Source organism: Petaurus breviceps, unplaced genomic scaffold (assembly GCF_028583685.1).
Source record: "Petaurus breviceps papuanus isolate PSGF00001 unplaced genomic scaffold, PetGlider_PUasm1.0 186, whole genome shotgun sequence".
Classification (NCBI taxonomy): domain Eukaryota; kingdom Metazoa; phylum Chordata; class Mammalia; order Diprotodontia; family Petauridae; genus Petaurus; species Petaurus breviceps.
In genome coordinates this window covers 58,770,751-58,792,397 of record NW_027185798.1, presented here as the reverse complement: position 1 = coordinate 58,792,397, position 21,647 = coordinate 58,770,751, and the positions used below count along the sequence as shown (strand labels likewise).

Genomic DNA, 21,647 nt, shown 5'->3' with positions numbered 1-21,647 from the left:
CAGACTGGAGTACCTATCAGATCTGTGCCTGGCACATAGTAAGTGCTATATGAATATTAGTTATTATTGTTACTATTATAAAATTCTACTCTATTGTATAGGATTGGCAATATCAGTGATGAGGTTTGAGATCTTGTTTTTAATTCTGAAGTCTAGCAAGTAAAAAGAACAGAGATTAAGAGGATAGACAGCTAGGGCAGCTAGGTGGTACGGTGGAGAGAGTGCTGGACCTGGAGTTTCAAAGGCTCATCTTTGTGAGTTCAAATCCTGCCTCAGACACTTACTAGCTGTGTGACTCTGGGCAAGTCACTTAATTCCATTTACCTCAGTTTCCTCATCTGAAAAATGAGCTGGAGAAGGAAATGGCCGACCACTCCAGTATCTTTGCCAAAAAAAACCCCAAATGGGATCACAAAGAATTAGATATGAGTGAAAAACTGAACAAAACATCTGATCCCTTACCCAGGTTTCAGAGAAAAGCATGGATAAGCCATCTGATACTTTGAGGAAAAAAGCAAATACATAAACAACATGAGGTTTAGAGAATGAGAAATGATTTTGCACTTTCCTGTTATATTTTGTCAATATGATTTAATTAAATGCTTTATTTAATTTCTAATGATATGTTTGGTCTGTAAGCAGCATAGGTACTGGATAAGGGCTCTAGGTAGGAGAATATTTCTCTGTCACCCGCATACTGCTAGCACCCTTGTGAAGAACCTCCTACCTAGGCTATTGCAATAGTCTGCTGTTTAGTCTGTCTGCCACAAGCATCTCCAACCCACTCTCCACTCTCCACTCAGCCAACAAACTGATTTTCCCAAAGTGCAGGTCTGACCACCACCCCTCCCCCAACTCAATAAATACCAGTAGCTAGCTCCCTATCACTTCCTGGATCAAATGAAAACAAAATCTTCAATCTGTCTTTAAAAACCCTTTACATCTTGGTTCCCCTCACCCCCACCACCTACCCCCAGGCTTTTCAGTCTTCTTACATTTTACATCTCCATTCCCACCTACTCTTCTATCTAAGTGGCACTGGCCTAGATATTCTAGGAACAAAATACTTCATCTCAGCTCCATGAATTTTCACTGGCTGTCCCTCATTCCTTTAATGATTCGCTCTCTGTCTCTGTCGCAGTCTCTGCCTGTCTCTGTCTCTCCCTCCCTCCCCCTTCCTCATCTCTGCCTCTTGGCTTCTCTGTATTCCCTCTAGTCTCAGCTAGAATCCTACCTTCTACAGGTGGCCTTTCCCAACCCCTCTTACCTCTAGAGCCTCCCCTTGTTGATCATTTCCTGTTTGTCCTGTCTCAGTCTTGTTTGTACAAAGTTGTTGGCATTTTGTCTCTGCAGTGTGAGTTGCTTGAGGGGTAAGGTCTGTTTTTTGCCTTTCTGCATCCCAGCACTTGGCATAGTGCCTGGTACATAGTTGATGGTTAATATAGGCTTATTGACTAACATTGATCTCAAGGGTAATAATGGATACGGGAAATTGAAGGCAGATATGTCCAGTTACTTAAAGTGACTGATATTTATATAAAGTACCTGACCCTTTATACTGTTAAAAATTGCTTTACATAATGTCTTTTTCTCTCACACACACATGAATCTGACATATAGGAAGACAAATGATCTGCCTGTGATAGCTGGTGGTAAATATGTATATTTAAATTCTCTTAACCACCAAAGTCATGTTATATTCAGTGGTGTTCCTTTTTTAGTCCAGGCCTGTTAAATCACAGATGTGGGGAACTCCTGATGTATAAACTCCCTCCTTCAATGCAGAATAAACATTTCTCTGTAATTTATAGCCTGAGAAGATTAAATTGATTTTGTATCATTTTTTATTGCTCCTATTTACAATTAATTGATTTTGTCCTATAACTAAGTCAGGGTTCTTTCTCTTTGAACTTAGTGTAGAAATTTAGCATGCCTGTAATGAGTTGTTTAGAAAGTCAGTTCTTTGGCCACTCAAAGTTCTATTCTTGCTTCGAGGGTATGAGTAGGCATCAGGAACTCTGTTCTAATATCTATATGCTCACTAACTACACCTTTTTCCAGTAATTTAAGCCATACTCTTTGGCCTATAGTTTGTGGGTTTCTTTTCTTCCCTATTTTGAAAATTGGGACATTTCGGGGCAGCTAGGTGGCACAGTGAATAGAGCATAGGCCCTGGAGTCAGGAGGACCTGAGTTCAAATGTGGCCTCAGACACTTGACACAATTACTAGCCGCTAGCCGTGTGTCTTTGGGCAAGTCACTTAACCCCATTTGCCCTCCAAAAAAAGGCAAAAAAAAAAAGAAAGAGAAAAAAGAAAATTGGGACATTTGCCCTTCTCCAGTCCTATGGCTGTGCTAGAGGGGAAAAAAATCCACCTCTTTCCCCCAATGTAGTTGAAAAACAAATAAACAAAAAACACATCTTTTCATTGCCTTTAACATTCTTTTTAAAACTCAGGCATTTTGAGCTCTTATACATTTTTACAGCATCTTGCCACCCTTTTGTATTGGTCCTCCAATACTTACTTTTGTTTCCATCTTCAGCAAATCTTTTTTTTTCAAAGGTGGTTGATGAGCGCTCTCTGTATTGATACCCGCCTCTTTAGAAAACTCCCACTTTTTCTCCTGATAGTGTTTCTCTTTGTATCATCAGAATTTCATTCTTGAAAACTCCCCATCACCCTTCCCGCTTCACACTCCAAGCTTAGCTTTGTTGAGGACTGTTAAGGGGTTCCCTGAACTTGTCTTTTTGAGTTGCCATATTTTCCAGAAACACTGGACCCAGAGCATGCAGGAGGCCCTGAATGTGCCAAGGACAAAGCCCCACCTTTTATCTGACATAATTTGTTTTTTGCACCCCAAGCTCAATTCCTTGTGTGTCCTTGGGAGGCAAAACACGTGCTAGCTGGTCTGTGCCAGGCTGGGAAATTTGCTTATGCATCTGGGTCCCTTGCAGATAAATGGATCCTCCTATCTTCATAGTCTAGCAATTCCCAAAGGAAAAAAATGAGACTTTTGCCATTGCTTTTCTCCTCCCTTTTGAGAGGAGTTTTGTCCTTTTTCCACTTTTACTAAACTTTCCCTCCCCCCCACCCCCCACGCCAGGTGGAGTTTTGTGTTTCCTTCTCCTTCCCTTGTCCTACAGATATAAATAAACTTCTGTTTGGATTGTGAACTCTTTGGATTCCACAGGCATATTCATTTCTCTTGTAATAAACCTAGTTTTCACATACGTTTCATGAAGTTGTGATTGTCTATTGACAGTTTTCTAGGATTTTAGTTCTTGGGCTCCTGCCTAGTATTTCTTTAGACCTTATGAAATCTGTTCTCTCTAAACCTAGTACTAACCCATAATGCACTATGTCTGACTTTTACTCTACAACAAACTGTAAGCTGGAAGGGATATTTTCTCTCCTGGAATCTGGTCATTTCCATCACAACAACCATGGTTAATTGAGAAACAAATCTAGAATAGTAGTCCCTCATTGACTTTTAAAGTCCTACATAACCGGACCCCCTCCTACCTTTCCAATCTTCTTACACTTCCTTCCTTCCACCTTGTTGTTTTTCAGTCATGGTCAGCTCCAACTCTTTGTGACCCCATAGACCACACTTCTATCCTCCACTCTCTAAGTCTGGATCCAAGTTCCTGTTCGTTGTTTCCATGACATCATGGCTCATCTTCTGCCATTTCCTCTTCCTTTTGCCTTCAATCTTTCAGGGCCTTTCCCACCAAGTTCCAGAAGATGTCTGAATAATTAGAGTTCCTCAATATTATATCCTATTTACGTGTCAGGCTTGTGATCTCAATGAATCAATCCATTATTATGCACCTACTTTGTTCCAGGCACTGCATTAAGTGGTAAGGAGACCAAAAAAGGCAAAAGGCATTCCCTGCTCTCAAGAAGCTTACAATCTAATTTGTTCCCTGAACTTATCTACTCTTTCCATCCAAGTTATCTGTAGAATACTCCACTAACATGACTATTTTTGCTTCTACTTTGGCTTCTATTGATCTTTACTCAAATGCATTCCACCATGTTTCCCTACTCCAGTGCCTGGATTTTCTTACCTTAGTATATTTTGTACACCATAACTTGTTTACTCACTTCCCAATTGATAAATACCCAATTTGCAATTCTTTTCCACCTCAAAAAGACCTATAAATATTTTCGTATGTTACAAAAGATAAAATAGCTAACTTTGATTACATGAAACTGAAAAGCTTCTATATAGACAAAATGAATGCCCATAGAATAAGAAGGGAAGTGGTCAAATGGGGGGAAAAATCTTTGCCTCAAATTTCTCTGATTAGAGTTTGGTATCAGATTTGCAGGGTAAGCAGGGCATCCTGGGCTGCACCCAGAACTCCAATGATGTATTCTCCCAAGGGTGGGTGCAGAATAGTCTTGTGTTGTTTGAATGCTCTTATGTTCGTATTTGAAGACCTTTCTCTTGATCATGTACAGAATCTGTTTCTGAATTGAATTATTAAATGTAAACCCAGAAGGCTTCTGCCCCTGCAGTGCTGCCATACCACTGGTGGGCTGTCACAGGCTGGCAAACTCCCACAGCTTGGATTTTGCAGTCTTTTTTTTTTCTTCTGGAGACAATTTATGAATGACTTCAGTTGGTATTTCATTTTCTGTGTTCAGGAATTCTGGGCAGTTCTCTTCTAATATTTCCCACTTTGTGGTGTTAAGGGGTTTTTAATCCTGTCATGGTCTTCTGCAGGTTCTATGAAGTTGTATTTATGCATCCTGTCTTTGAGATGGTGTTTTGCTTGCATAGTGAGCATATTTTTTCTTTTATTATTACTTTTTCATTCTCTTTTAGATTGTCTTTTATTTCTATGTATTTTCACCCCCAACCTACTGTTTTCTCTTTTGCTTCTTTGGTGAAACTTGCCATCGCAGATTCCAGGGTTTCGTTTTTGGGTTTTTTTTTTTTCCTGTCCATTATTTTTGATGGGCAGGCCATAAAATTCTGCTCTCATAATTGTAATTTCTTTTTCCAACCATTCAAGAACAGTATGTTGTGGTTCCATGTTCTCCTCAGATTCCACAGGATCCTCTTTCTCTGTAAGTGCTGGATCACTTTCCTTTGTTCTGCAGTATGTATTCATATATAGCTGGACTTTTTACTAGATCTGGTGGCCATGCTTCTTCCTGCTGTTAATGTTTTCTCTGTTGATTTATCTGCTTAATAATAAGTTCAACATCTTTGCATTTTCTCAAGACCTTTGGTAATTTCACCTCCCCCCCAGCCCCTTTTATTTCCCCCTGTTGTTCACTGTCTGTTCACCTCCACTCTGATGGTGACTTCTGTAGGGGCTGTAACTGAAGTCTCGGCCTCCTCCTGTGGTGGGCATTTCACTATTTGGCAGTCTGGGTCTGTCTCAAATGACTTTGGGGCGGGGCACAGAACTGGCTGGAGAAGCTCAGGCTTAGGGGAGTGCATGCATTCTCCCTCCCCGCTTCCAACACACACACAGACACACACTGACATATTCCAGCATCCTGTCCCACTCCCTCTGTACCTCAGTTCCTTAGCTTGACTCAACATTACTATGGATTTGATTTCTGTAGTTTGGCTCTCTGAAGTTCTAGGAGGAGGGCAGGATATGGTGTGCTGTTGATTTTCAGCTCAGATATGGCCCTGCCCCTTTCTCTCTGTTCCTGGCTATTCCGCAGAAATCTTTTGCAGTGCAGGCTGGTGCCTCCCTCCTCACCCACACCTTCTTTGCCTCCCCCCCCCCCCCAAGCTTCTGCCCTGGAACACTGCATCAGTTGTGGTGTTGGCTGGTTACTAGGGGCCCACAAGGCTTCTGCCCCTGTAATGCTGCCATACTGCTGGTGAGCTGTTACATCCTGGGCAAACTCCCACAGCCTGAAGCTGTGATTGCCAGGACACTGGAGAGAGGGAGGGGGTACTGGACCTGGGACTGGGTTTTGTTGTGTCTGTGGTGGCATCTTTGGGGTGGCTAACTGAAGCTTCTGGGCCAGTGGTTCAGAAAGTGGGGGAGGATGTTGAATGAAGGAATTCAGTATAGAAGCCGCCTCAAGCATGACCAACGAGAGGCACCTGGGTCTCACCAGGTCTGGAGTCAGAAGACCTGAGTTCAAATCTGCCTTCAGACACTTACTAGATACGTGAGCCTGGACAAGTCACTTATCCTCTATTTACCTTAATTTCCTCATCTGTAAAATGGGGATAATAATAGCACCTGCCTCTTTGGTTGCTGTGAGGACTAAATGAGATAATAATTGTAAAGCACCTGGCAAATGCTAGCTATTATCTTTGGCACATAATTTGTTTTGGAGACATGTGAGATGTCAAGGGGACCAGAGAAAATGTCTAGTCTATCATTTTGTTGGGTAGTGAGCCAGTAGCCTGCACATGGTGCCCCGGCATAAGTCTGGGACTTTTTATAGCTTGTTTTGGTCCTGGAGCCCTGGAACAGGAGTGGGGCACCCTTAGACCTGTTCCCAGTGTCCACAGGCCTTTCTCTCTCTCTCTCTATGCTGATTTGGGCTGGAAAAATGAATCACTATGACTTTCTTGGATTTGACCTGGGCCATTTTCTAGATCTGTTCAGAATTTTTGTTTTTGGTTTTGGGGGAGGGAATTGCTGTATTTCATGCTACTCTGCCATCTTGGCTCTGCTCCTTCTCACACAATTTTCTACAAATTTAGTGGATTCTTTTGAGCTCAGAATCATTTAAACTCCTTTTCAATCACAGACTGTCAAATACTGAAAGAATGAAAATATAAAATATTAAAAATTTTATTGAAAGATTCCATTCCAAAACATACACAAATTTTTCTTTTAAATCGATACAATACCATATGCTTTTCAACAATGAATTAAGTGCAAAACTAAGTTTATTTGTATACATTTCAAAGTCAACTCTCCTTCTCCTCTGCACAGATTCTCTTTAAGTGGTTTTAAAATGTCCAACTATAAAGCAAAATTTTAATTTAATATGAACATGAAGCCTTTCTTTTTGTACCACAAACCTTGAGTCAATATAGTTAGCACCTGATATTCAATTGCACAGCTAAAACAAGTTTGTATTTCTGAATGAAAGTCAACATTGGCTTATGCTCCCATTAATACTACTGAGGGAATCTATTGGATTGCTCAATCATTACCTATTTTTATTCTAAAATCACAGAATTACAGACTTAGAAAAGACCTAGGTTAACCTAGGTCAAGGATGCATGAGCCCGCTGTCCAACATCCCTCACAAGCTAGTCATCTATATCTGCTTGAACACTCACAGGGATAAGGACTTCCCCAGCTAACAAAGTCTGTTCTACTTTCTCTCTTTCACTTTAATTGTCCTTGGTTTGTCTTTCCCCTATTACTTAGTTTCCTCCTAAGAACAAGGAAAACTGAATTCTTATTACCAGTGCTTAGTAATAAATGCTTAGTGACTAAATAACTTAATCACACGTTCTCTGGTTCAGCAGAGGGCAACAAGGAAGGTAGTGAAAACCCAAACAGAGGGAAAGGGCACAAGTTGCTGCATGTAAAAGGAAGAGCTACAAGATTTTTTTATATAAGAAGGGAACAAATTTCTCCAAATTCATTCCTTTAAATTAGCAGCATTGAGATGATTGTTAAAGAATCCCCAAATTCGTTTTATAAGGATCAAGAACATTAAAATTTTTAATCAGATAGTTATCCTTAAAGAACTTAGTGGTAATTCAACATTTGTTTAGCTCCACCTTGTATCACATGCAAGCCACTGTGCTAGGAACTGGGAATACCAAGACAAAAAAGGCAAAAAATGGCAAGTAGTTCCTACACTGAAGGAGCTTCCATCCAACTGGGGGATACAATATGTGTACAAAAAATTAAAAATAATTTGAAGAAGGAAAGAGCACCAACAATGGGGGAGAAGAGGAAAAGTCTTTGCATAGCACAGAGATGGCACCAGAGTTCAGCCTTGAGAGAAGCTATGGTGAGGAGGGAGGGCATTCCAGGCACAGAGGATAGCCTAAAAAAGACTTGAGGACAAGTGATGGAATGTGGAGCTCAGATCAGCTGGGAGGCCCGTTTTTCTAGAACCCCAAGTGTGTGAAAGGAGAGAAGAAGCAGCTTATGGCAGATATCTCTATTTTCCCACTAAGTCAAGAGACAAGGAGAGAAGAAAGGGTGGTAAAAAGAGCTTTAGGAGAGGAGGTTAGGTTGGAAAAACTACTCTGGGGAGTGTGATCATTAATTAGGGAAGAATAAAAGGGTTGCCGTGCAATAGTGACTGCTCATCTGAGATGAGGTTAACACATCTGCAGTGGACCCAGCTGGCATAGTTATATGACTTTCTCCAGTACCATCCTTGCAGAAATAAAGAAGGCAGATAGTGGGGAATTAGTTATAAAATATAATTTCAGGATTCCTTTAAGATCAGTTTAGCTTTCCCCCTTTTAAGATTTAAGGTAGTGTTTATAAGGAATAAGACATTTACAGGAATGAAAATAACATTACTGAATAATAAAAGTCCACTGAACATCTTTAAAGATAAACATAAGTGCACTTTATTTAAGAATTTGTATAATTAATACTAGGCAAAGAAATATTGTTATATATAAATTCCTTTTCCCAACCCATAAGAGACAGTTAAAAATATCATACTGTGTATATTAGTTTTCAGTAATGTCAGTCTTGTTGCTGCCAGTATCCCTTACATTTAAGATCTCAGTACAACAATAAGATATATTACATGTCACACTCTCTTTTTATCCCCCTTTTTGAAGGGCAATTGGGTTTAAGTGACTTGCCCAAAGTCACACGGCTAGTAATTATGTCAAGTGTCTGAGGCCGGATTTGAACTCAGGTCCTCCTGACTCCAGGGCCAGTGCTCTATTCACTGCGCCACCTAGCCACCCCTTACCTATCACACTCTTTTATAAAATTTGACAACCTTAAGAGAGTTACAATAAAGCTGCCTATTTAAATGTAAAGGCTGCAACATGGTAAGAAAGATTGGCATTTTACTATGGGATCTTGGTCATGTAATATAATCATTCACATAATACGAACTTGAATAAAGAACATGTTCTAGCATAGCTAGGTTTTATACATTCTTCTGATGCCCAGAAAGTTTGAGGATGTTTCAAATCAATATTTATTTCAGTTCTAGCAGCATAGAAGCTGGATTTTCCAAGTAGGATTTCCATAAATTAGAGAAGCGGGCCATTGTAGCGCCATCAATAATTCTATGATCAGCAGACCAGCTCACATTCATTATCTGTGCTTTGATTACTTCACCTTTCTCATTAAACCGAGGCACAGTCTAGAAATAAAAAAGGGGGAAATTTTGGTCAAATTCCAAACTATGCAAAGCAGTTGTGGCTGCAAGGGCTATCTACATCTTTTCTCTTAATAGTGTCAGCGAAGTCTAAAAGATGTGATGTGAGGCCCTATCAACTTATGCTGGAAAAAAAATTCATATCTATATGTATCATTCAAGGAATTTCTATTTTATGTATTCTAACAAGCAGGGTATTTTAGTTAAGAGGGCATCAATATTTTCTGTACTCAATGGAGCTTTTCTAATTATACCATTCTTCTGGGGAAATATGCAATTCTCTAATAAGGGGTTCTTAGTCTTTTTTGTATTGTAGACCTCTCTGGAAGATCTTAAAATAATGTTTTTAGCTGCATAAAATATACAGAGTTACAAAGGAAACCAACTATGCTGAAATACAGTTATAGTCAATAGTCAATAAACATTTATTAAGTACCTACTATGTGCCGTGCACTGTGCTAAATACTGGGGATATGAATATTAAAAAAAGAAAGACAATGTTATCAAAATAGTTCAGAAACAAGTTTACAAATCTCAGGTTAAGAATCTCTACTTGGGGGGATTTGGTATGGATCTCACCCCTGTTTTAAAATTTATTATATAATTATAAACAAAAACATTAGACAGGAGAATTAGGAAATGGGAAAAGAAAGTTTTTGTTCCCCCTACCCCACCCTTTGATCTCCATGTTTCTTTATGGCTATCAAGTGATAATATTTCAAGACTTACAAAGTGCTTTGTTTATATATTATCTTGCTTAATCCTCACAAGCTCTCTCTTAGGTAGGCACAATTATTATCCCCATTTTACAGATGAGAAAACAGGCTGATGGATTAAGCAACTTGCCCAGAGTCATATAGCTACAGCATGTATGGAGGCAGGATTCAAATTCAGGTCTTCTCCAAAGTCTGGCACTCTATCCACTATGCTAATTTAGAGAAATCATCTTGTCAGAGAATCATATTTTAAAAACTGTTTAGTGGCATGGACAATAAGACCTTACTATGTGCCAGGCACTGTGCCAACTACGATGAGTACAAATACAAAACTTAGGACAGCTCTGTCTCCAAGGAGCTTAAATTTCTCACACAGTAGAGGAGCGGCCAAGGAAAGTCAAAGGACTAGCAACTGACACAAATGACTGACACATTCTCTCCAGGAATGGCGATATCAGTCTGATTACTATTTCTAGGGATGATGGAAAGGTAGAATGGAGAGACCTGAAAAACACAGAAAGATGGCCAGAATCCAACATGGTGAGCGTGTACTGCATATTGTTATTTTTCAAAATACTCAGAAGGAAAGGATCTGATTTCTCTAAAAAAAAAAAAAGAAGAAGCAAGTTGTTATAGGGGTTTGTGACAGGCCATCGAATTATTATAAACTAAAAGAACTTAGTAAAGAAACCAGCAGTTCTATTCCAATGCCGACAGTCCATCTGGAAGGAGAGTGGAGGATGCATAAACTTGCTGCTAGAGGTACTTTGGACTGGAAAAAGGAAATTCACCCCCTCCCCTTCCCCCATGAACCTGTACACAATGGTTTTCCTCTTTCTTTTACTGTTTCTCTGCTATGGCTTTCTAAGAGCTGGAGGAGTGGCCAACATGCAGACAATTAATTCAGTTGAACAAGCATTCACAAAGTTTCTACCATGGTGAGATGCTAGGCACACAATGATAACAATGAAAGTCTCTCCCTTCAAGGAGCTTATGTTCTAGAGGAAATGTGACATGACAGAATGCTGGCACTGGACAGGAAGATGTGGATTCAAATCCTACCTCTGACACTAGCTTCATGACCATGGCCAAGTCACTTCTAAACCTCAGTTTTCTCATTCTTTAAAAATGAGGATAATATTTGCAATGTGTATCTCACAGGATTGCTGTGAGACCCAAATGAAATTATATGAATTACTTTACAAAAAATGTCAGATATTATTATGACTATTTATACCTTGCTACTTAGAGGGTATGATGTATATACACCTAAGTAAATATCAAGTAGTTTGAAAGAGAAAGACAACATTAATAAGAATCACTGAAAAGTTAATGGAGGGAAGCAGATTCAGGACTGAAGATAAAGCTTCCCCAAATCAGTCAGATTTGACACCCCTTCACACCTCATTCTCTCTCATCTACCACATATTCAAGCTGTTGCCAAGACCTATTGATTTCGCCTTTGCAACATCTCTCAAATATGCCCCTTTCTCTCCTCAGACACTGCAATCACCCTGGTTAAGGCCGTCATCACCTCATGTCTGGAATACTCTAATAGCTGCTGGTGGATCTGCCTGCCAAAAGTTTCTCCCCACTCCACTCCATTCCCTTTCTCAGCCAACGGTGATCTTCCTAAAGGACAGGTCTGACCATGTCCAATAAACTCCAGTGGCTCCCTATTACCTCCATGATATGAATACTTTGGCTTTTGAAACCCTTCATAACCTGGTCCCTTCCTATTTTCCCAGTGTCCCTCACCCTACTCTCCTGCACTCCATGACCTAGTGACACTGGCCTCACTGGGGTTCCTTCATCAAAAGACACTTCATTTCCTGCCTTGGTGAATTTTCACTGGCTGTCTCCCATGGCTGAAATGCTCTCCTTCCTTGCCTCTTCCTTCTGGCTTCATTGACTTCATTCCACTATTTTAGTGCTTTCCCTCTAAGATTATCTCCAACTTAACCTGTCTACACTTTTCATTGTATCTTCAGAACTTAGCACAGTGCCTGGCACATAATATGTGTTTCATTATGCTTGATGACTTGAAAGACAAACATGAGGAAGGAGATGGAATGCAGAGCTCAAGAAAGCCGTTTAGTCACCTAGCATTTACTAAGTGCCTACTGTGTTTCTAGCACCAGATAAAAGGTTGGAAATGCAAAGAAAAGCAAAAAACAGTCTGTTCTCCTAAGGAGATCTGAATCTAACAGAACAGTCAACTTTCTACTGTCATCGGAACAGGGTATGAGAAGGAGAGTAACATGAAATAAGGCTAGAAAGAGGTTGGCACTGGATGGTAAAGGACTTTCAATGTTAGGTGGAGGAGCTTGTTTGTAATCCTAATGGTGATAGGGAGCCATTAACCCTCCATGTGAGTAGATCAATGGCTAGATGAAAGCCCCTGTAAGGTGCCTTCTAGAAAACTGTGCACAGATGGGGTCTAGATCTTCTCCCAAGTACTGCTGGGAGAAGAGACTTTCTTCTCCAAGTAGGATAATCAAGTTAGATTAAGCTGTGATTAACAACAGGGAGAAATAAATAAAGGAGATGTGTAATTATACAGAAGTGTTTTCATTTCTTTTAATTTTACTCCAAATTATGCTATTCTTAAAAAAATATAGACCTGTGATTTCTACCCATGGTACGGAAGTTCTCTTTTACATAAAGATCAACAATTTATAGATTTACAGGTCCAGGGGCCCTAAGAGTTTAAGTGAGTTACCCGGGGTGTCCAACAGCTAGTATTTTTCCTAGTCAGAACTTGAGCCCAAGTCATCTTTTTTTTAAGACCACCCAATTTCCTCCATTAAAAACACTGCTTTTCATCACTTTCAGGGAGCCAGATGGTTTACTGGGCCTGTCGCCAGGAAGACCTGCATTTGAATCTAACCTCACAACCTTACCTAGCAGTGACCCTGGGCAAGTATTTACCTGTCTCTGACTCAGTTTCCTCAACTGTAAAATGGATATAAGAACAGCGCCTAGCTTCCACAGTTGTTGTAAGGATCAAATGAAATATCTGTAAAGTGCTCAGCACAATCATTAGCACATAGTAGGTGGTTAGTAAATGCTTATTTCCTTCCTTCCTTATATACAGTAATGAGATAACTTATGTTTGGTGTTTTAAAATAAACATAATATTTAAAAGAAAGATATGATTTACATTACCATATGCTAATCTATACTGTCTCAGTTATCCACAGAGTGATCACCATAGCTGGTCCTTATTACACCGCAACTATATTCTTCAAAGTTACAAACAGTCTCTAGTTGCCAATGGTCTTTTCTCAGTCCTCGTTCTCCTTCAGCTCTCTGCAGCCTCTGACATAGCTTGTCAGTCTCTCTTCCTTGGTACTCACTCTTTTCTCTCTCAGTTTTTGGAACATCACTCTCTCCTGGTCTTCCTTCTTCCTATCTCACTGCTCTTTCTATCTCCTTTGCTGGATCTTCTTCTAGTTCATGCTCTTTAACCGTAAGTATCTCTTAGGGTTCTGCCTTAGGTCCTCTTCTCTTCTCCCTCTATTCTACTTCACATGGTGATGTCATCAGTGACTATGGATTAAATTACTATTGCTATGGTGATGATTCTCAAATCTACCTATCCTGCCCCAAACTTTTTGCTGACCTTCAATATTGAATCTCCAACTACCTTTTGGACATCTTGACTTGTATGTCCAGTAGTCATCTGAAACTCAAAATGTCCAAAATGGAGCTCATATTTCCCCTTAAATCTCCCCCCCTCTTATCTTCCCTATTATTGTAAACACCCCATCCTCCCAGTCCTGCAGGCTCACAACCTAGGAGTCATCCTCACTATCTCTTGTCCTCCTCCCTGCCACCCCTTCCATATCCAAGCTGTTGCCAAGGCCAGTTGATTTCACCTTTGCAACATCACTTGAATGCTCCTCCTTCCCTCCTCTGACACTGCCACCACTCTAATAATGCCCCAGGCCCTCATCAACCTCTAGACTAGACTATTGTAATAGCCTGCTGGTGGGTTGGCCTGTCTCAAGACTTTCCTCACTCTAATTCATCCTCCACTACAGTCACTAAGTCATTTTCCTAAAATGCAGGTCTGATCCTGTCACCCTCTACTCAATAAATTCCATGGGCTTCCTATTGCCTCCAGAAACAAATACAAAAAGTTCTGTCTGACATTCAAAGTCCTTGGTAACCTAATCCCTTCCTACCTCTCCAGTCCTCTGACACGGTACTCCTAAGACATACTCTTTGAACCAGTGACAATGGCCTCCTGACAGTTCCAGAAACAAGACACTCCATCTCTCAGCTCCAGACATTTTCTCTTGCTGGCCCTCATGCCTGGAATGCTCTTCCTCTTCCTCCCTGGCTTCCTTTAAATCCCAACTGAAATCTTACCCTCTATAAGAAGTGTTCCTTAACTCTTCTTAATTCCCATACCTTTCCTTTGTTAATTATCTCTTTATTCCTGTATATAGCTTGCCTTGTGTATATTTGTTTGCATGTTGTCTTCCCCATTAGATTCTAAGCTCCTTGATGGCAAGGATTATTTTTTACTTCTTTTTGTATTCTAGTATTTAGCACAGTGTATGGAACACAGCAGGCACTTAATAAATATTTATTGATTGACTGGTAACCTAGAATACCACGTTATCTATGGTAGGGAGCTAAAGTGCAGGCCCAGCATCTAAGCAGATATAAGTAGCTTCTACAGGGTGACTTTCAGAAACCCACATCTACAAAGTGATGACAAACATCACCAAGGGTCACTTTGTTTCTACCACTAGCAAAAGGATTAAATTTACTTAGTGTCACATTCCTCAGTTACTTATCTTTATACCTTTATGGCTCCAAGAGCTCCAATTGCTACTTCTGGTGGTAATATCAATGGTTTGGCATAAGTACCACCAATCTAAAAAAGAGAAAAGAACAGAAATTGGGGTTTAAAAAATACTCTTAAGAATTTTAGAGGTTTTTTACACTTATAACTTTATATTTTAGATGTAGAGATAAGATTCATAACCTCCATATTAACACAGGGACTTGAGTTTGAGAGAAGTGATTATTTTTCTATTTTATAATAATAACCAATTATGAGTATTCGGATCCAGGTTTTTTTCTCTTTTTATTTCCTGATTCAGGGACCAGGCATTCTAGGTCAGCTAGTCTCTGAAGGACAGGGCCAATGATGAGACTGGCCTAACCTTCCAGGAACATTCACCTCAATTTTGGGTAGGACCTCACCCAACTGCGAGAGGTTATTTCTGATGAAAGTGTAAAGAGAATCTAATCTGGGTGAATTCTGCCTCTAAAAAGCATTAGGTTCACACACATGCCCCCTATTCCCCCTATGTTCAGTTTAAGAGGTCTGGGTGGAGATGTATCCCTTTGTCTAGGTAGCCGAAGGCAGCTGAGTCTCAGTATCAAGCAGTAGGAGGAGCTGAAGGCTTTCAGCCTACCTCCCCATTTGAAAGTCTGCCTGCCCCTTCACTGATGGTTCACCAATCTGGATGGATATCCCCCTGTGAGGTGCACCCACTTTTCTAAAGGTATTAAGCATCTGATGATCTCCATGGTTTATCTTTGGACACCAAGAAAGACTACTATCAATTTATTATTTGCTAGCCTAATTAATAAATTGATTATTAATTACCCAGAACCTCTATCTCAGGTTTTTCATTCGTCCCAAGTTCAAGCCATATGAGGCCTAGCTGAAGAAACTGGGGATGTTTAGTGTGGAGAAGAGTTGGGCAGAAATGACCACAGAATCTGAGTAACTGAAAGGTTGTGTGTCTTACAGAAGAATGAAAGGCATTGTACTTGGCCCCAAGGATTAGTAGGAGTAATGGGTTAAAGTTGGCAAGAGGTAAATTTAGTATTACTATAAATAAATACTTTTCAGGATTTATTCCTGATTCTGTTCAATTCCAAAATTTTGTGACTCAATTCATAAATGTGAATATTTTAATTGTTACAGTACTCACTGATCCAATGTTGGACAATGTGAATGTTCCCCCTGTGATATCAGCAGTTCCCAGCTGATTTGCAGAACCCAGTTTCTGCAGACGATTTAATTCAATGGCAATCTCAAACAGACTACAGAGTTGAACATTTTTCACATTGGGGACAATAAGCCCTTGTTTAGTGTCCATAGCAATTCCAATATTATGAGAAGCCTATAAAATAAAAATGGCAACAGTAGTTCTTTCACCAAGTTAACAACTGCATAACAAATTAAGGAAAGATTGACTTTACCTCCCTGTGTTCCCCTAAAAGGGAGCTGCTTTTTTCCCCCTCAGATCCCTATATTTGTGTTTATATAAAAAAAACACATTGTTTTTCTACCCCCACCCAAATAACTGAATTTTAAAATAAATTTTAAGTCTATTCTAATTCCCAGGCCCCTGAAACAAAAACACTTACCCTAGAGATAGTTCCAAAATCTAAACCACATACTAGCTCTCAAACTGTATCATAAAGCAGTGATTATCAAAACAATTTGGTACCAGCTAAGAAATAAGAGAGGTGGATCAATGGAACAGATTTGGTACACAATACACTGTAGCAAATGACTATAGTAATTTATTGATAGATAAACCCAAAGATCCAAGCTTTTGGGACAAAAATTCATTATTTGACAAAAACTGCTGAGAAAACTGGAAAAGGATATGACAGAAAGTAGGTATTGATCAACATCTCACACTGTACACCAAGATAAGATTAAAATAGGCACACGATTTAGATACAAAGGGTGCAACCACACGCAAATTAGGAAAGTATGCAATAGTCTACCTGCCAATCTATGGAAAAAGGAAGAATTTAGGACCAACCAGGATATGGAAAGCATTATAAAATATAAAGTATTGATTATATAAAATTAAAAAGTTTTTGCATAAATAAAACCAATGCAACCAAAAAGCAGAAAACTGAGGGAAAATTTTCACAGCAAGTATCTTTGATAAAGGCTCATTTCTCAAACTAGAGAGAAATGAGTCAAATGTATAAGAGTACAAGTCATTCCCCAAATGATAAATGCTCAAATGCTATGAACAGGCAGTTTTTGGATAAAGCAAGCAAACTATCTGTAGTCATATAAAAATGCTCTAAATCAGTATTGATTAGAGAAATGCAAATTAAAACAACTCTGAGGTATCATCTTTCACATTTATCAGACTGGCTAATACGAAAGAAAGGGAAAATGATAAATATTGGAGGGGAACTGGGACACTAAATGCATTGTTGGTGGAGCTGTGAACTGAACCAGCCATTATGGAGAGCAATTTGGAACTATGTCCAAAAGGCAATAAAACCACGCACACCCTTTGATTGTGCTACTATACAGAAATCTCAAATAGATTTTTTAAAAAGGAAAAAGAACTTAATTGTACAAAAATATTTTTAGCAACTCTTCCTGTGGTGGCAAAGAATTGGAAATTGAGAGGATGTCCATCAACTGGGGAACAGCCATAAACAAGTTGCGGTTTATGATCGTAATGAATTTTATTGTGTTATAAGAAATGATGAGAAGGCTGATTTCAGAAAAACCCAGAAAGACTTATATGAACTGATAGAAAGTGAGCAAAACCAAGAGAACGTGGTACACAATAACAGGAATACTGCACTATGAACAACTATGAATGCCTTCGTTATTTTCAGCAACACAATGATCCAAAACCATCCCAAAAGATTCATGATGAAAAATGCTATTCATTTCCAGAGAAAGAAATGATGGTGTCTGAATAAAGACTAAAGCATACTATTTTTTTTTCACCTTTTTTGGTCAATTTTCTTCCACAAAATTACTAACATGGAAATGTTTTGTATGATTGCACACATTATATATCTGATTGCTTACTGTCTCAAGAAGTTTGAAGAAGAGGGAGGAAAAGATAGAATTTGGAAGTCAAAAAACTTCCCCCAAAATGTTAAAAATTGTTTTTATATGTAATCAGGGAAAAAAATAAAACATTATTTTAAAGAAATAAAGGGGGGGATTTCCTGTGCATTGAGCATTTCAGAGATGACTCCCTAGCAACTACAAGTTTAACAGTTCTAGAACTGATTTTCCCTCCTTAGGAAGTAGAGGATTAAATATAGGACATTGAAACTAAAGGAGTGAAAGGGAATAAAGTCATGATATTGAGGAGTAAAAGGTCTGGATTTTGCTTTCCACTATTACTATGAGTATTTTGAATGGTACAATCCAATGGGAAGCAGTTTGCCCCTCTAACCTCAAGTTCAATTTCCTTCTAGGATGGGAAGAGACTGGACCCTCAGAGGAATATATGAGTCTAGATAAAAGAGAGACTCATCACAATACTGGGGTTGCCTCCCCACTATACCCCCAAAATTTTCCTTCCAAGGGCGTATAAAACAAAGATGAGTGGCATAAGTCTGGAGGACTGAACTGTCCCCAGAGGAAGGGGAGCAGTTAAAACACCCTGGGGAGAGAAATGGAATCATTTTGACTGTGAGCTACTGGGATTCCTTTATGATATTTTTTTCCTTCATTTTCTATGGGGTGAAATCAAAGTTGTCTTATATTTAAACAAAAAATCCAAACCAGGTATTTTACCTTCACAACTAGTTTTTTCACACAAGTAAAAGTTGGTTTTGCCTACAAATTTCTTTATGCCAATGCTTTGCAAATGTTTTAATTTAGAGTGTGTGTGTGTGTGTGTGTCTGTGTGTGTAAATTTGATACTGATTTTTTTGCACTAGACAGTAATTTTTTTTTAAAAAGCACTTTCATCAAAACACTAGAGTTTACATAGGGGAGATGAAATAAAATCAAGTTATTCAGTGGGACACAACTTGTATTTTATTTCTTTAAAGTAGGCTTTTTTGGGTTTTTCCTTTTTTTTTTTTCAAATTCTTGGAAATTAATTTTTGGAGACTTCTCTTACAAATTAAATCATTTCCCTTCTGTGTCCCTCCCCTTTCCCTCAGAGTACTTATCAGTCTAATGCACTGATAAAAACAAAAGTTTCTTAAAGTAGTAAATACCTATTTCCAAACAACACGATCATTTTTTTTTCCAGATTCTGTTTCCTTCCTTAAAAAATTTATCAAAGGTATGCTGTCTGCATCTTTCAAATATAAACATATTTAAGCCACTTGCCATTGGAGGACTCTTTTAAGTAGTACTGAACAAACCTTATATGTTATATTCTGGCAGTTTTCATCCACTGAAGCGTTGAGGATAGGAAATTGCAATAATCCCAAAGATGCAGCCTGGTAAAGAGAAAAAAAAAATGCTACCTTTACTCATTTAAATTGACTATGAAGAAGGGGAGGGAAATCTTTATTTTATCTTGGGTCTAATTTCAGAGCAACCACACCAATAGGTGACACTGATCTCAAATATAAAACTTCTGATCTTAGTGAATGAGATAGCCATAATCATTCAAGAAACAACACAAGGTAGTCAGCTTTTGAATGTCAAAGGGACTTTGAGAATGAGAGATAGAAAAGAACAGACCTCTAGGGAAAGCAAAGCTAATTTCTAAAGTCTAAGACATACCTTCATATAAATAAAACATTAACAGTTCTATGAACCTAACATTTCTTTGAAAGGAGAGGTTCAGGCTAGGTGATACTTGAGCCCCCTGGATTGTCAGGGATTGTCATGACCAAGGAATTGATCCCCAAGTAGCCACCCTCCAGTGGTGAGCCTCTCTATACTTACCTTGGTGGATCCTCAGAAAACAGTCTGTCACTAGGATGTGAATTAAAGGCTTTCCAGGATAGGAAAAACTATAATAACTCTGAATGGGTTCTCAAAAATTACAATAAAAACACACACACACACACAAAGCAAAAATACCAATGCTAATAATAAAAAATAATAAGCAAAAACACCATGTAAAAGGTACTGAAACAGCATCAACAATAGCATCAAAAAAGATAAAAAAGGAATACCTTGGTACAATAAAATAAATAAATAGGCAAAGGAATTAAAATAAATGGAATGGGCAAAGAAACACAAGAGGAAATAAGTGAAGAGCTAGAAATACCTGAGGAAAAAAAGGGCATAATATTGAATTTCAACCCATTTTAGAAATTAGCATGGAAAATATGACATTAATGAAAGACATTAAACACAAAATTAGTCAACTGAAGGACAGAAGAATGGAAGAAAATTATGAAAAATAAGGCTATAAACTAATATGATTAGAAAAATACTGGGAATTAATACAGAAGAAAGTGGTGGATCTGGAGAAGAAATAAAGATGGGGGGATCTTCAAGATAATTGTGATTCTAGAGAATTTTGAAAAAGATAATAATCTAGGGGTAGCCAGGTGGCTCAGCAAGTAAGAGCACCGGCTCTCGTGTCAGGATGACCTAGATCAAATCCGGGGTCAGATACTCAGCACCACACCCAGAAATAACTGGCTGTGTAACCTTGAGCAAGTTACTTAACCCCAATTGCTTTAAAAAAAAAAAAAAAGGAAAAAGATAATAATCTGATCATTACATTCCAGGAAACTGTACAAGAAAACTTCCTTAAGTATGGAAAATGTCATAGTAATTAAAAAAAGAGAATAAATCCAAAGAACACTAATAAGGAAGAACCCTACATTCAACCCATCCAAACAGGACACATCAGACTATAAAGACAAGAAAATCTTTTTGTCCAAAAATCAAGTTATTTATCAAAAAACCTATAAATTCAAATCTAATAAGATTTTTCTTCAAGAAGAAGAACTGACAGAAGAAAATGAATTAGAACAAATAAAAGGAGAACATAAGGTTCAACCCCAGATTCTATTTCCCTGCAAAACTAAGTACTCTTATTGAAAATAAAAGATCACAGGGTTTATTTAACACAAGGATAGTTTGAGTAACTTCTGGCAAAAGGCTCAAGCTCTAGAGCTGTCACAGACAGCTAGGGTAAACAATAATTTCCTAAAAAAAATTCATGAAAGAAAAAACAGCCTGAAAATAAAAAGAAGAAGAGAGGAGGAATGGAAATATAATCAAAAACTTCTCAAGACCTAGAGAAAATACCCACAAGAGTTAGATAATTTTTAACTCTGCTTACCTGTTACCTTGGTGCATTCAACAAAATAAATATAACTTAGATACTGTTTTATTTAAGTTGGATGGGAAGGGAAAAAAAGGAAGGGACAATGGCAAAAAAACATCACAAGGAGTTAATATATAATATGAAAGGTGGGGGGCAGGGCAGGTAATGTGGTTTCTCAGACTATCTGCTAAAGTATGTGAAGCCTTAGGCCTCAGTTAGGTGACCTTGGGGGAAAAAATAAAACTCTGGAAATCCCCTTGTCACCCTACCTGCCAAATAAGGGAGTGTTAATAGAACAGCCAATCAATTTAAAAGATTACATGTGGAAGGGGAGGGTTGCTGTTTTTGGCTATATAACCCAGCTTTGGCTTCTGTATGGCGGCCTCTTCTCCCTGGATTTATTTTTCAGTGACTGGACTGCCCGCTTCTCTCGAGATTCTCATAAAACTTTCTCCCTTCACTTTGAGAGGTCCCCAAGTAGTCAGTTTGGGTTAGGGTCTCTGTACCCCACACAAAAGGCATTACCATATATAGCTCTTTAGGGAGCTGGCTTTAGAGTCTCATCAAGTCCTGCCTTGGTCAAAAATTGGCTGAATAGCCCTAGGC

At 38.7% G+C, this 21,647-nt stretch overlaps 1 protein-coding gene across 2 annotated transcripts in view; it reads right to left on the bottom strand.

The window, feature by feature from the left end:
- Positions 1–8,519: 8,519 nt before the first annotated feature.
- The window catches only part of DBT (dihydrolipoamide branched chain transacylase E2), a 62,036-nt gene continuing 48,908 nt past the window's right edge, over positions 8,520–21,647 (bottom strand). For both annotated transcript variants that reach the window (XM_069090530.1, XM_069090531.1), the window contains 4 exons: positions 19,168–19,245; positions 15,996–16,187; positions 14,852–14,923; positions 8,520–9,301 (listed from right to left, as the gene is read on the bottom strand). In XM_069090530.1, coding sequence (XP_068946631.1) covers positions 9,134–9,301; positions 14,852–14,923; positions 15,996–16,187; positions 19,168–19,245 — 510 coding nt within the window. In that variant the 3' untranslated portion in view covers positions 8,520–9,133. The remainder of the gene's footprint in view (positions 9,302–14,851; positions 14,924–15,995; positions 16,188–19,167; positions 19,246–21,647) is intronic.